General features: G+C 40.2%; 1 protein-coding gene and 1 long non-coding RNA gene across 2 annotated transcripts in view; both read left to right on the top strand.

Annotated features, from left to right (window-relative positions):
* Positions 1–7: 7 nt before the first annotated feature.
* The window catches only part of RP2 (retinitis pigmentosa 2 (X-linked recessive)), a 35,371-nt gene continuing 18,674 nt past the window's right edge, over positions 8–16,704 (top strand). The window contains exons 1-2 of the mRNA XM_017728580.1: positions 8–129; positions 1,670–1,808. Coding sequence (XP_017584069.1) covers positions 1,686–1,808 — 123 coding nt within the window. The 5' untranslated portion in view covers positions 8–129; positions 1,670–1,685. The remainder of the gene's footprint in view (positions 130–1,669; positions 1,809–16,704) is intronic.
* Positions 14,523–15,743, top strand: LOC108445285. Its single transcript, XR_001860097.1, has 2 exons — positions 14,523–14,695; positions 15,443–15,743. It is a non-coding gene; the product is annotated as an uncharacterized LOC108445285 (long non-coding RNA).

Genomic DNA, 16,704 nt, shown 5'->3' with positions numbered 1-16,704 from the left:
AGCTGCGGTGCCGGTGCCGCTCTCCCTCCCCGCGGTGCAAGGCGAACCTGTGAGCGGCTCTGACACCGGGGCGGTGTTGGAAATCATCACCCCAGAGACCACCTTGCCAACTTGAAGGCTTTCATCCAGGTACATCCTACTGGACATTTGCTTTTAGAAGGCAAGACAATTGTAGGAAATGAATAGAGAGCTAGTCAGCAATTTTCACTTGAAATCTTTTTCTTTTCAGTAAAAAACAACATATGTTTACTGTTTTAAAAATAATCTCAATTTAAGGGAAGGAAAGAAAAGTCACTTTTTGCAAGCAACCCCAAATCAACACTTTCTCCTTTAGTTTTTTTTTTTTTTTTTTCTTAAATGAATCGCAACACCTTTAAAAGATGAAATACTGAGTAATGAAATTGTTTGGGTTTAAAGAAATACAAACAGCTGTAAACCTGGGTTTGTTTTTGTTTTGGGGGTTGGTTGGTTGGTTTTGGTTTTTTGTTTTATCACCTTCGGCAGTAGGGTGCTTTGCCTTTGGCTACCAGAGGAACACCCCCCAGCTTCCAGTGGTGGTGTAAGCAATGCTGATATTTCTGCTCCTGGGGCGTTTCTCCCAGAGTTGTTACTTTCAGTCACAACATCTAACGTGTATTTATCCATTATTTTGCATAAAAAGAAAGCACAACTACTTTGGCCACGTGTTTAATTAGTTACATGCTAGGTCTTATCTCCTTTAGTGATGCGCTCTTTCTTAACATCGTTGCCATGTTTCTGTGGTTGTTTATTAGGGTGCTCTAGTTACAAGAAACTTTTTTCTCCTGCTAATGAATCTGAAATTGTCTTTGTGTCATATGCTATTGTTTAGGAATTCCCTTTTATATATATTTCAAGATGACAGCTATGTAAATCTACACTTCTATTTATATGTAGTCCTTTTAAATATGGTATTTACGCAAACTCTTCTTAACAACCTTAAAAATCCAGTGTAATTAGGTGCAATTATATTTAATATTTGATTGTGCAGGGCTGAAAATTTACTTTGATAGTGCCATCATTTGTAAACCTCTTAGAGATGAAAAGCAGTAATTTCCCTTGAAGGCCTTAAACCTATGAGAACTATTAAAAATTACTGCCTCAAGACTGACTTATGTTAAATCTCACATTCAAAATTAACATTTCTGGTACAATAAGAGCATTATGCCACTAAATCTTTACTGTGTATCTTTAGGATATACAATCTACATACAATGTAACATATACCTTTAGGATATAACAACCTACAGGCCTCACAGCAGACTAGAGTTTTGCACTACCGTGCTAAGTATGTGTAATGCTAATAAAGTTGTAAAATTAAAAACTGAGTAGCAATAACAGGCTCTCCTCTGGGTCTGGTTTTTATGTGCTGCATAGTGCTGGGCAAAGTCTGTCACTAAGTGATGCCTCTTTTTAAGGAGACAATTTCCATGTATATTGTAATTTTATCCACCTCTCAGCTGAGCTGCAGTCAGGGTCTTAAATTACTTTCTGCAAAGCCTTCCACCAGTAACCTGTGTTTTATTCTTCAACAGTTCTCTGCATACTATGCCTCTTGCTCTCCAGGCAACAATGAGAAATATCCAGGCAATTATTTTAATACTTAATGATAATAGACAAATTTTCCTTTTTTTTTTTTTTTCTTTTCCAGCTGAACTCTGTTGTTTATGGAGGAAAGCATTCATCCATGGTTTGGCATGTCAGTGCTACCATCAGCTCAAGCCTTGAACACTCACATTCCCATTTCCCAGGCTTTTTCACTGCTGTCCTGCCCCTGTAGCCTTGGACAGGTATCACCTTATCCTAGGAATCTTTCCCCAATTATTTTTACCAAACTAAAAATATAATGTTCACCACTGTTGTGATGAAAATGGTGATGAGAGCATGATTGTTTCTGCCAGTGTAGAGTACCAAAGTTTAATAGTGATGTAATTCACTTCTCTTCAGCTCAATGTTCTGTGTAATAAGTTGTTGCCAGGGAACTTGATATGCAGAGCATATTTGGTTCAGACAGGCCAAAACTTGCTGTCTCTTACACTCATGGATTGGTATCATGGCGCATAAATACTTAAACTGATTTAAACAGCATCATCTAGAGTGTATGCTATCAACTAAGGAAAAAAGGTATTAAGTTGAGCTTCTTTATACATCTCTGTAAACCAGGCTGCATCCTTGTAAGAGAGCCGTGTTGGCATAGCTCAGTTCCTCGCAGCGGTGTAGCTCCCAGTCTCCGTGCCATCTTCAGTCCATTAGGGCCATCAGTAATCTCACCTCAAGGGGTAATTCCAACACCATAATAACCCTGCAGTTACAGTTTGTGCTCCAGACTTTTTTTGGCAGGCCTCCACCTGCCTTCCCAAGCTGTTCTGCACTAAAACTTCATGTTCTCTACAGGTGGGATCTCTGCCCAACAGCCACCACATATGTTGCAGAAGTCAGCCTGCCTGCTTAGCAAAACTGTCATTTGATTCTATTCTGCTTTCTTTCCATTTGTTAATTTTGATCTGGGCCCAGGCAGAGGTCTTTGATCTGCTTGCTGTTTTAGAGGCCCTTCTTAAGGCAGAAACAATAAGGTTCCTTTGGGACATGGAAGGCCAAGTGGATAACAACAGAGGTATCAAAAGCTTCAAACTAAAGCTATAAGATGGCAGTGAAATAGGTCAAAGGACAAAATACAGCCATTCAACAGAGTTCAGCCATACTTGGAGGGATGCAGGAGGATTTTTGTATTAAATGCTAATACATATTTACATTTGCACATAGTTGGTAATTGACTTGCAGGATTGAGTCATATGAGTCTGGCCAAAACACCGCAGAGTGAGATATGGTTCAGCTTACCCTTTGTCTACCAGTCTTGTCTTATTAAAATGTTCATTCTGCCAGAAGCACCATCAAAGAGTCCATTCAGCACTGTTATAACTTCCTGTGTCAAGAAAGTCATTGTTATCACATGAATTGATACACACTTCGGATTTATTCTTGTTCCCAGAGTTGAATACTGTCATGTAAGGCAAATGCAAGGTCCTATTTTCAAGCTCTCTCTCTCTCCAACTGTTGGTGGTAACATCATCCACTCCTTGTCAATCACACTGGAGAACTGGTGCTCTATTGAGACCTTTTCTGTATTATGCAAGTCTGTTGAGACTGGCCCTTTGTGCTGCTGAAAGCAGCAGTTTTGAGATTTTCACTGATCTAACATGCTGTTGTAGGACTGATTCTGATGGAGAAAAGTCTCACTGTTGCTTGGGCTTATAAAAAAATGGAAAATCAAAACAAATCCTTATCTTAATGTGTGTCATGTTTATGCAACTGCCTTTGCATGCTCATATCTTCTAGCACGTTAATCCAGAATGCAGTAGGAATTTGATTAGCAGGCAGGTCAGCCTTGTAGAGCAGCTGCCATGTCAGCCACACTCCTTTCTTCCTTTTAAGCCAAACCCTCCCCTCAACTGTGCTTTAAAATGGCAACTCATTTTGAACCTATACCCAGCTTCTGGCACCAGTGGTGTTGTCTTGTGGGCTACTTGCCTGTGTCCGTGTAAGATATCCACATACCTCAGGACGCCATAAAACACACCCTATTGAGATGTGAGGTTAAACACAACTAAGTGTTCTGAAGCTGAATTGTGAAGAACATGTCATATTTTTACTGAAAACCATTTTTTTTTCTAATCTCCAGCTGGTTAGAAGTGCTAACAATTGTGACACATTTTTCTGCTTGTACCAGTTCTGCAGAGGTGTCATATAGCTGAGAAAATGTCAGAACTGCCATTTTCCATCAATGCAAGTGCAGAAATCATAATTAGCCTTTCCAATAGACAAAAGTCTAGCTAGGGTAAAAGCTGCTCTGTGCTGTTTGCAAGGTACAAGAGTCACGCACTGTGCAGCCACATCTCAGAGCTTTTATGTCATGGTAAATGTTCAAATTGTCTGAGAGGCATATGACTAGAAATTTTATCTCTATAAGAGTGCTCTGTCATCTCCTGTGTACCCAAGCAGATTTATTTCCCCTTCTAGCTGTATATGGTATCAGCAAGTGCCATTCTTTTGGGGACAAAGCAGGTTGTCTCTTATTCCTCAGAAGAAGGCAGTTCATTACCCTTGGCAGGTGCACATCATGGTTATGACTTTCAAAGTTGTAATCACTCGAAGAAGAAGCTAAGAAATCATTCTTCTCATCACTCTTCACTTCCCACCATATTCCCCATAAATATTAAAACAAGTGAGTATCACAACTCAACAAGTGCCACAATTCAACCTGTGCCAGAAGAGTCTGAAAAACATTCTGGAAAAGAGAAAGTGAGCCTCAGTTGAGGCTTGTGATTTATGATTTAACCTCATGCACAGAAGAAGGCGCTATGCAAACATCACTTGAAACCGCAAGCATGTACAGAGATGCTCTACTGGTGACAGCTGTCAGTTGGCCACTACCAGAAACAGTGTCTGCAAAAGGTTTCCCTGCATGCAGTTCTGAAGTGTAAAGGAGAAAAGATCGGGAAAAATGTGGGTACAGTGTTGTGGCATTCAGATTTGTTGTAAAATATTTCTATTCCATATTTACACAATTATACCAAACCTTTTGGCAAAAGAAAGCCGCTGTTCTCTTCTTGATAGAGAAACAGTCAAAATTATGCTTCATTAAATCTTAACTATGCTCGATATGTATGCCTGTAGGCATTGCATAGGCTAGAAAATGAGTCTTAGTAAGTAAAGTTATGCTAAGCATCTTCGCTTCATCTGAATTAGGCAGCCCGGAGGCATGGCTAGACATCGGACAGAAAAAGGTTAGATCTGTCTTAGGAAGTTACGTCTGAAGGTGCTTATTTTTGCACTTGTTCTGAAAAGAAGTGATCAAACAGGAAACTTCTAGTTTCTCCTACAGGAAAACAAGTTTTCCTAGAAAATATGAGATCTTAAAACATCCATGGAGAAGTGGGTTTTAGCGATAAATTACTCCCATCATACTGAACAACATGCTCTGCTGTTTTGAAAGAGGTTTGAGGTATAACTGGAGGTAAGAAAGTATAACTTGGCTGCCACAAGCTCTATTTCTGCTGAAAGAGCTGAATTATTAACAGTATACTAATACAGTCAATTTGTATAATCTAAACAGTTTTCTGCACAAATTAGAAGTAACTTACTAAGAGAGAGACAGAACGTCAGTTAACTGGCCAGAAAGCATAGGATGGCTGAGGTTGGACGGGATCCATCTTTCCCAACACTCCTACTTAAGCAGAGACACTTAGAGCTAGTTACCCAGGACCATGTCCATACAGCCTTTAAACAATTCCAAAGATGGAGATTCCACAACCTCTCTGGGCAACCTATGCCAGTGTTCAGTCATCTTCAGAGCAAAAACTGTGTTCTGATGGTCAGAGGGAACATTCTGTGTTTCAGTTTGTGTCCATTTCCTCTGGTCCTGCCACTGAGCACAGCCTGGCTCCATCTTGTTTACACCTTCCCTTCAGATATTTATAGACATTGATGAGATTATCAATATATGATAAAATGAGATTAGATTATCAACTATGAGATTGTGAATATCTAATTTAGCAACAACATTTATCTCCAGAGCTTTTCATACTGGCAGAAGTCTGAGAGTGGTGTTTCAAAATGAAATTTAATTGTAAATCTTTATTACTGTGGAAACTAAAGAACTGATTAACTAATACTGCTCATTTTGAGAGTCTGAAAAATCATGTAGGAAATTTGGAGACATATTTTCCGAAAGGCTACACGGGCAGCCAGTTCCACACAATTTGGGAGAACCCTGAGTCAGGGAGGCAGAAGGGGCTGCCAAGTTGAAAGATGAGGGTCAGGCATAAGTTCAGAACAAGACCAGGTGATGCCAGTACTGGGAGATGGTTGTTCTTTTCCAAGAATAAGCAGACTTGGGCTGGTGAAGACAGTGCTGCTGGGCAAGTTTTAGCTTCTGGGAGACCCTGGCTAATACCAATGGCAAGATCTAATGGGAAACACACTGGCTTCAACAGTTGAACCCCCTCAAAACAGATCTGCATCTAGTGGAAAAATTATGATAGTAGGTCTGGGCCACGTTGTGACAGAATGAGAAGTCTGATAGCTCCCTAAAATATGCCTATTGGACATGCAGCTTTCATGAGGATGATGCAGATAGGGGTGTTTGTTGTTTGGTTGACTGCTAGGCTGCTGGCCAAAGGCAGAGAGGAGGGAAAAAAAAAAGTTACGAAAGACTGAAATCAAAAGACAGAGAGTAGTTGTCAGCTGCTTCAAGGTGCAATCAATATAATTGCAGGCTGTAACCTCATTATAGGAAATATCCAAGACAGATATGTTACTCGAACCAGCATCAATATAGTCAGATCAGACTATTGGTATTGTAAGACAGATACCACCTACAGTATTGTAAGGAAGGATTTGATGTTATACTGCACTGTCTTTACCTGTTTATTCCTTATTTTAGTAAATAGAGTACTTCATTCTATAAAGAAGGTTTTCCATGTTAATATTATTTGCATATTCCCAGTTCCTCATGCTTCCCCTGTTGTGTGCTAGTTGAGATAAATTCCAGGTTTGGGCAGTAGAACAGATGGGGCGATTGATTGTGGCGTAGTTACTACTTGCATAAAAAGCTGAGACATCTAGAGGCCAGAGCAGTGTCTGCAGATCCCGTCAGTACAAATACATCTACTAGATGTGGGTATTAGAGCACTTTTCAAAAGCAGCTTAGATAATAAGTACATCGCATGACCTCTAGTGGTATTAAGCCCAAGGCACTGTCAAAGTCACTCATAGCAGTTTTGTGCTGCTGGGGAAATGCCAAGGTCACAGAGGAACTATCACATATGTGATAGTTCTGTGCTGCTGTACCCCACCTTACTGCCAGATTTATGCCAGCCCCTATTTTGTCCTGTTGCCAGGGTAAGACTGAGAAAAGTTTTTTAATTCAGCAAAAATTCCAAACGCTCAGCAGAGCGAATGTTTTGCAGCAATGTTTTCATTGTCAACTAATAACACATTGTCATTAATCTTTCCTGGTGTCACAGTATAACTCCAGCCAGCCACTTGCTCACTTCCTCCACAGTGGGATGGAGAAGAAAATCAAAAGGGTGAAAGCGAGAAAACTCTTTGGTTGGGACAAAGATGGTTTAATAGGGAAAGCAAAGGCCATGCAAAACAAAACGAGGAGCTAATTCACTGCTTCCCATGGAGAAGACAGGTATTCAGTCATCTCCAGGAAAGTTGGGCTCCATCACATGTAACAGTGACTTGGGAAGACAAATACCACCACTCTGAATGTCCCCCCTCTTTTTTTAGTTCCCCCCAGATTTATATGCCAAGCACGAAACCGTATGGTGTGGCATATCCCTGTGGCCAGCTGGGCTCAGCTGTCCCAGCTGTGACCCACCACACTCCTTGTGCACCGCAAGCCTCCTCCCTGGTACGGTGAGAAGCAGAAAAGGCCTTGACTCTGCAAGAACTGCTGAGCAATAAGGAAAATATCCCTGTGCTACCAACACTGTTTCCTGCACAAATCCAAAACACAGCCCCACATGAGCAACTATGAAGAAAATTATCCTGGCCAAAACCAGCACACCTACTATGGTCTTCATGTAGAGAAATAAGGAACCTGGAATTATTAAAATGCCCTAGGGTATATTACCGTGTCCCGCAGCTGTAGGGAGGAGGAGAGAAGATCCAGCAGGCAGGAATTGTGCTGCAAGATTGATTTATTTAATTATTTTACAAACTCTTTTATAGACTTTTTTCTTCATAGTCTAATTGGACAAAGGATCACCCACCCCTTGGGGTGATTGGCTAAAATCCTAAAACATCCATTGTCAAAACATTTTCCTACTGTACTATAAACAAGACTTTTCAAGGCTGCAGATGTTTCATCGTTTATAGAACTCTGCTACTATCTTCTGTGAGAGAAAAGTCTCTCATGGACTTAGAAAATAGCAAGAAAATTCTGGCTAGCAGCATTTTTGTATCCACATGGAATCACCAGTGCAAGAAGGAATGACAGTGAGAACCAGGAGGTAAAATTGTCAATGCTTTCTCTGTAGTGACTCAAAAAGTCAAAGATAATGTTCTGATTCCCTGTTTTTGTGGGTTCTATTTCCTTGAAGAAGTGCAGCCATCATTGCTGACATCCTCTCAGAGGGTCTGGAATCCCCACAGCTTGAAAAAGAAGCTACAAGTGATCCACTGCCTGGGATATTGACTTTGGCAGCAGGGAAAGACAAGACCAGGTCTGCCAGAAAGAAACTACTGCCACGAAGATGAGGTGGAACTGGCAACAAGTGTGGCAACAGAAGACACTGAACACTGAGCACCTCATCAACTGTGTGATTAGGAAGCCAGGCTTTCCCACAGGACTGGTCAGAGAAGCCTTCTCACATGAGTTGCTGGTGCAGCCTCTGGGCAGAACAGTAGGTTGCCAGACACCTTGAGACAGAGAAGCTAGGTTCTTTAAAGCCATGGAGCTTGTTCCCACTGTTTCCTTTCTCAGACATCATATTCTGTGGCCTCTGAGACATGCTAAGTGTGCAATGAGTCAGTCCCCAACACCCCATCCATGGAAAGTATTTCAGTGCTCTGCCACAACTGAGAGAGATGCACTCACATTTTGATAAAGTGCAATTGCTTGTTATGGAAGACATATTTTGTTTTACTTGCTCTTAAGTGCAGTTTCACTCATAGTCTGCTGTTTGGGGTTTTCTCTAGTGTGTTTCTTTGGCATTCATGGCACCAGGCTATTTTGATGTCTTCTAATTATTTTCTTGTTGTTTTCCATTATTTATGCTTTAGTCCTTTGGTACGTAAATAGCTACAAAATAGAGAGAGGAACTTCAAAGCAAATTATTTTAAAAGGAAATAATTTTAAATAGGCAATGTAAAAATAGACCACAAACCGGTTTAATCCAGAAAACTAATATTGTGTTTACCGTATCTTTAAATAGCATTTAAATTCTAATATCTTTTTTTGTATGCCCGAATAAGATTTTAAATGCATTTGTTTCAGGGTATGATCCAGGGTTATTTGCCCTCTGTATTTATCTAAATAGATATGTCACCTTCATAAATAACAAGTGAATATAATTTAACCAGTTGTTTGAAGCTGAGTTGTTATAGCAAGCACCTCTTTAACGTATTTGTGAATTGATTTGACCTTCTATTGTGTGTGTGAGCTGATTTGGCTTAGCTGCTTTTCAGATGTAAGCCATTTCTGGCATGGACTGAGGTTTCATTTACGTATAGCACCTATAACTTGGACAGAACTCCTGGAAATAATCAATGACAAACAATTGAACATAAGAAGTGTAATTAACCTAAAACAGCCTTGCGGAAAGTTTTGGTGTCTACGTCTGTGTTGATCACTGTTTACTTTACTAAGAAAAAAAAATTGGAAGTTGAGATAGGTCTTATTAGCTACCATCCAAAAGTGCTTATCTGAGATGAATTGCCATCCCCACATTTTTTTCCATGGCCTACAAAAAGATTGCTTTGAGTGACAAACTCAGAATTCTATTTCTAACTAATAGACCTACCATACTATGGCTAGGGAAGTCTACCCCGGACTCTAGTTTGTTTGGCAACAATGGATTCCAGTGAGTATTGTGAACTGAAAAAGAAAAAAAGGCCCTTCTTGATAACTTGCCTGAACTGAAGACGTTCAGCCACTAACAGAAGTACAGGAGAGACAGGTTTTTTCCTTATATGATTAAAACCAGAGACAACTACTAGACTTTTTCTGGGTACCTACATCCTGCTCAATAGGTCTGAAACAGAGTAAAGCGTGAGTCCCAAACTCAGCTATCATTGAATTTTAGTTCTTTTTTTTACTTGGCCTTTTCCTGATGCCTCTCTGGATTAAAATGTTTAGAGAGGTTACTGCAGTTTGAATAACCCCTGAGCTCCTAGAAGGAGAAGGATTGAAAATCATCAAAACGGCAGCAGGTTGAATGAGAAAAGACTTAATTTGCCTTATATCAAAAATATTCCCCATTTTCACATTGCTCAGTGGCCAGCTCTGCACCAGTTTCTCATGACTTGGCTGTGCTTCCCCTCTTTTGACTTTTAACTGTGGATCAATTTGCCTAACTACATGGAGGTTATGTGGAGTGTACTTACCCCTGTTTATGATCACAGGATTCCTCTGGGATTTCACCTTACAATATTAGAATCTGTATGACTTGAAAGGAAGGTCCTTCCACATGTCAGATTTTACTAGTTCATACTTCTCTCTAGTGAATGGGTCTATTTTGCAAGAGAACATATCTTTCATTCAACTCCAGTTCCTCTGTGTCTGAGCATTTTATTTACCAATTTCTATACTCCTTTTTTGTGCTCCTTCAGTGCAAATGACATTATTTGAAAACCAGCCTTAGTGTGAGTCTTCCTAACAACCAAGTAAGCTCTAGAGTTTAATCTCTTCCCAGTAATAATTACTTCAGTATTTTCTTTCCATCTGCTGTCTCTGCAGTATTCCTTGCTATTTTGTATTATTAACAGTTTAACTAATTTATTCCTCAGAGTCTTACAGTGACATAGCACTATTTCCAAAAACAGTCTAGAATGTTTATTGCACATTCTTCTGAAAGACAGAAAGGGAAGAAAAGGCAAAACAAATAGAGTCCTGTGTTTGTTTACTCTAACAGCAGGATTTTCTTACAATTAACACTGAATATTTAAATGTGCAGTTTAGATCTGATTCACTGGCTCATTAAATATGCTGATGAAATTTTATAAAATCTTGACCTGTGCGAGAGTTGTTCAGGCTCATAGATTCCTGTGTTATTCCCTAAAGTTAATGTAGCCAGAGTACTGCCTTGCTGCAGCCCTTCAGTATGTTTTGGCAGGGTTCCAAGATCCAGATCAGTGATGCCTTCTACATTTTTGTTGAGGAACTCACTTTTCTCACTTTTTGCCAGTCTCACTGGGAGCATCAGGCAGCCACTGTTCACACCCACAAGAACAATGCATGGCAGTTTGGCACCACAGATAAAGCCATCCCACAAAATTAATGTTAAGAGCTTCAGATTGGAAGAGCATCAATAAACTGTGCAACAATGTAAAATGAAACTCCAGATAGACAAATTATGATGAATTGTGCAATAGCAAATTAACATGTTGCCATCTCCAATTACCCATTTGTCATGGTCTGCTGCACCAGAATTAGGAGGACAGTCCCTACCCCAGGTCTCAGCAATCCTTTTTCTGTGCCACTGCAGCAGCTGAAACCAATAGTGAAAGAAGATTGGTATTAAGTCAGACATTAAGCAAAAAAAAAAAAAAACAACCAAAAAAAAAAAACAACAACAAAACCCCCCCCCAAAAACCACCAAAACCCAAAGAAATAGAATGTACAGTTAAAAATGCTCTAAAATGCCAAGTGATAAGAGCAAGCCACTTTACCAAGTGTTTTCTTGACTTCTCCACATTAGGACTGTGGCAGAGGGAAACTTTCTATGAGCTGACCTTTGCAACTGCTCCACTGAGCACCCCAATGTTAGATGCTAGAGACCTCGATAAAGGGTAAAGAGATGTAACTGGAGACAGATGCTGGCAGATGATTGTGGATACAAAAATTCTGCTAGCAAGAATTTTTCTTGCTACTTTCTAAGTCTGTGGGATACTTTTCTCTCTCACAGAAGATAGTAGCAGAGTTTATAAACCATGAACACCTGCGACCTTGCCGAGCTTTGTTTGTAGTACAGTAGGAAAATATTTTGACAATGGATGTTTTAGGATTTTAGCCAATCACCCCCAAGGGGTGGCTGATCTTTTGTCCAATTAGACTATGAAGAAAAAAGTCTATAAAAGAGTTTGTAAAATAATTAAATAAATCAATCTTGCAGCACAATTCCTGCCTGCTGGATATCTCTCCTCCTCCATATGGCTGCAGGATGAGGTAATAGATGATCTTGTCAATTTTAACTTGGATATATGGGGAATTAGAACACCTCTCACTTTTACTACAGAAAAAAAGAACTCTAAGCTTGGGAAAAATGTAAGGGCTTCTGGGCTATGATGCAACAAGCTGTTAAAACTCATCTTAGTTTTAACTATGTGCCTAACTCTTTGCACTCCCTCAAATCCCACTGGAACCTGTAGGTTTTAGCATGTGCATACATGCCTTGCTGAATCAGCACTGCACCTTATTATCTGAATTATTGCCCTATTAAATATGAGCTGAAGAGGTACACTTCATAAATTGTAATGTCACTACATTGCATTTTCATTTAACACTAAACTGCAGGGTCTGTCTGCTTCAGCTAGAGGCTCAGATGGAACACAAGGCTTTCTGGCAACCTGAATGTTGGGCAATACCCTGGTTATGGCAGCTCTCTTCATATCACAAAACAGGATCTTGGATATAGACTCTTGTGTGAGATCTATCGACCTGTAAGTGCTGCATAAGAATATGCATTATAGCTGAAAACTTAAATATGCTCTGTTTGAATAACTGCACTGACTACATTAGCAGCCCTTAAGCCAATTGTGACCTTTCCAGCTGCAGAATTTGTCTCAGAGATGGCTTGAGGCAGTGTTCAGAATTACTGTGGAGTTTGTATCACGCATCATGCTCCTTTATGCTAATATTAGGATATAGTCTTTCATTCCTTCAGCCAACAATATTTAATTTATTCCTTTTAAAAATTATTGACTGTTTGGATCTTCAGTAAAAAACACTTCTAAAATGACCTGTAGTTCTATGTAGTGCCTTTAAAGAATGATTTTAAATAGTATGCTGTCTGTCTATGTCTCATGTACTCCATAGAACACTGCTCACTTTCGTCCCAAACACCAGTAACAGGAAAAGATCTGTAGACAAGATGTAATCTCTTACAGGGAAGGTAATGTTTGTTGGAAGTATGTGAAAGGTAATTTTTGAACAAACAACTTAGCAAACATGAACTACTCAGTTTGGATATTTGTGCTTTTCCTTGTCCTATCAGGTAAGTTCTCAGTAACCTGGGACACAGGCACGCCTATCCATTGTTCCCACTTAACCCCAGCACTAAAGCTGTGAATCACAGATTCTATGCTAGGGACAGCTACCCAAAAAGCTACCAGAAAAAGTGCATTTCCTTGTTGACCAGCAGTGATGTGATTCAGCATAGTTACTGGTGACCAGGGCTAATTTCTGTATGCAAGGAGATGCTGAAAAGCCACATATTGCTTGAAAATGGGGAGGACATTAGTCCAAAATCACCATTAGCAATGCAAAATAGATTCTAGTACATCTTTTCACAAAATTAGCCATATTATTTTTCTACCCAATCTCAAGTTGCAGACCAGCTTCTCTTGGTGTTCAGTCTGGCAAGAATCTCCAGCAGTAGATCTGCTAAAGAGACCAAAAAAGGCCAATATGATCTCGCAGTATGCAATGACTCTGTGTGAAAATCCTAGTCTGTATATTCATCATCTGCTTTTGAAAAAGAAAAAAAAAGATAAAAAAGTGTATGAGACTGAAATGCACAGATGTCTAATTGAAATCGTTGTTTTACACATTCATCTGTTTCCCAACACGGTTTTTTACCAAGTGTGCACAAACATTTTTGCTGTCCCACTGCACAGGTGGTTGGGGATTTAAATAAGCTGCTGGAGGCAACAGGTGCTTTCTGTGACACCTCTGTCTTAAATGTGTATCAGAACATAGCCTCAGAGAGTGAACCCAGCAGTAAAGTATCCCTCCCTTCCTTTCTGTTGAATACTATGTAAGGAATTGAATACTATGGAAGGATTTGTCTCATCCATAATTCACAATTTTGTATGAGTATAGGTTAATCTAATCTTAACTAGAAATTCTTTTCAAAGCTTTATACCAATTTTAGATAAGTTGCTAGGATCTCAAACACAGGATTTATAATCTTTGCTGGTAGAAAACATGAAATAAGCTTTTAGAAAGTAATAATATTTAAGTTATTTTGTTCTCTTTATTTTCATGTCTTAGAAACGATAATTTCAAGGTCTTCCCTATAACCAACAGGATTAAAAACCTGCTTTAAACAAGACACACTTCAATTTTGTCACAAAGGTACTATTACAAGAGATTTAAGAGACACACAGAGAATACAATGAGTCTCATTAAGAAGGCTGTGAAACTTTGGCTTTGTGCATTTTGTCAAGTTTCCAACACTACCAAGACAGATTCTAAGCCATGATAGGAGAAGTGCAGATGTGCACACACTGAGCTCTTGCTTCCTCACAATACTTGCTCAAGATCTAGGCAGGTTTCCAGGTCCTGATGTTTACTGAGAACTCCCTCTGTGCTTTTGGGGCAATGCAGAAGAGTGTCAATCAAAAGGAGGAGAAGGAATTAGGATCTTATCTGCGGGCATGCAAGCACTACCAAGCAATGTGGAGATAAGAGCAGTCCATACAGAGACACAGCCCATGCACGTGCTTTGCCCATCTGCCTGAGCACAGCATCACTGTCCCCCTGGGACGGACAGCAGAGATCTGAAAGGCTCCTTGCGAGCTGAATGTGCCCAGAAGGTATTAATACAGCAAGTCTCTTTCACCAAACACTTTAGAATATAACCTTTACAAAGAAAATGTTTTACTTTTCAGTTACCTAGCTACCACTTCTGGAGATCACAAAACTTTGTATTAGACTGTAATTAGACAAATTTCATGACATCTCCAAGAGGGAAATCACTAATTACAGCAGTTTGTTGAAATTAAGGTAAGTGTAGTCATGGTTGGTAGTGACTATGATACTATTGCAATCTTGTATTACTACACTTCAGGCTATGATTGTATCAAATCTCAAAGCCAAGAGGGTTGGGTCTGGCTGGCAGATGAATAGAGAATGAAGAACTGAACTACGCATTTGCGATTTCTTAATAAGTTATGTGCTCATGAATCACAAGTCATATTAATTTGCTCAGGAGTAAGTACTCTGGGGCTTTGGTGTCAGAAAACACCCTAGAGCTTGAGAGGTTGTGTTATGCCAGAGAAATAAAACCTATGGCCTCTCCAGATCAGCTGTAGTCATACAAAAATCCTGTATTTTTATGGGACTGATAATTTTGCAGGACAAGTATATTGGTCATGGCAACATGGGAAAATCCCAACTCAGAAACTTGCATTTGCCTTGCATCTTCTCATTGGTAATATAAAAGTAACTTTATTTTTCTTGCATTTAAATACCTTTGTGAAGCATTACTACAGCAGTGGTGAGACATTTCCATTATAGACCAGAGTGCATCTCAGCAGGGAAAGAAGTCTCTTTACACACACAGACTATAACATTTTCTGTTACAGCAGGTAATCCAATAATTAGTGTGAGATAACAATGTTCTGATAACGTAGTTTTAAGTTTTGTTAGTTTTAGATTTACTAAATGGTATTTTAGCTTTTAACAAAAATGTATCAAATGTTGCTTTCTATTCCTTCTATTGATTTTTTTTTTTTTTTAATGAATGCACAGAAAGAAGAGCCTGGTTGCCAAAAGACTGCAGAACTTTGCTAATCTGTATGAAATACACAGGGGTCTGGGAGGACTGTTGGACTTCCAGAGGGTGAGCTAGAAGAGGTGAGGGTGTATCAGACTCCTGAACTTGCAAACTGTCTCAAACAGTCCTAGCTGGACACACTGTCAATACAGCTGGTGCACAGAGGATTCAATGAAGATCAGCAAGCCAGTGCCCAAGAAACCCAGAAAAATGGTTCATAGAGCAAATGCACTTTTCTACTGAGATGTAAAATTGTGCTTAGTGGTATTAAGGATAGCTGTTGACTTGAACTGTAGCTTCAAAAGCTCAGAGTAGGCTTCACTGCTGCGCAGGCATACGGTTTCGCAGTACATCTGATGCCAGAAAGCGTGTCAGTCACCCCTCTCCCTTAGCAACCATTTCTGAGCAATTGGTTTCACTTCCTCCTTTCTGCTGCCATCGAGGCCCTGAGCTGGACAAGCCTTTCCGCCTGCTCAACTGGCAGAGCACTGCTCTGCCACATTTCCTGGTTTCTCATCTCTCCTGGAATGTAATCCTTTAACACAAAATATCTCTGAAGTTTTGTTAGTGGGTATGGACTGCGTGTAGGTGGCCAGGTGCTGGGAGCAGGGGTGGTCTCTGTGAGGAAACAGGGCTGTCCCATGCCGGACACAGCCACTTCCAGACAGCTCCAACAGCCCCACCGTGGGGAATGGCTGAGCCCCACCGGTAACACCAGTGTTACCTCTGGGAGAACGTGTTTGAGGAAGGGCAGAACAACTACGTACCAGTGAGTGAGAGAGGAGTGAAGAGAAAAATGTGGGGAATACCATTGTGAACAGCAAGGTCAAAAAAAGGAGGGGATGGAGGTGCTGCAGCTGCTGGAGCAAGGATTTCCCTGAAGCCTACAAAAAGGACCACAGAGATGCAAATATCCACAGTGCGGCCCATGAGGGACCCCACAACAGAACAGGTGGATATTTTCTGAAGGAACTGAACAAAGCATCAGGGACAATTTTGAAGTCTTTCACCTCTACTGCAGGAATCAAATCTGTAAAATCTTGGGGGAAATGTCTTTGACTGGTCAGTCAGTCTGATAAAAAAATGTGTGGGCTTTTCCTCTGGGGGAAAAAAAGAAAAACCAGCCAAAGAAAACCAAGCCAAACAACAAACTCACAAACCACAGCCCAACAGAGGAAGCCCGACTATTTGCAAAGGGAGGCACAACGCAGCAGAACGCTGGGGGTTCTCATGCCGC

The sequence above is a fragment of the Corvus brachyrhynchos genome, unplaced genomic scaffold, assembly GCF_000691975.1.
Source record: "Corvus brachyrhynchos isolate BGI_N302 unplaced genomic scaffold, ASM69197v1 scaffold92, whole genome shotgun sequence".
In the NCBI taxonomy this organism is placed as follows: domain Eukaryota; kingdom Metazoa; phylum Chordata; class Aves; order Passeriformes; family Corvidae; genus Corvus; species Corvus brachyrhynchos.
Note: the sequence above shows the minus strand (reverse complement) of the source record. Positions and strands in the feature narration are given on the sequence as shown.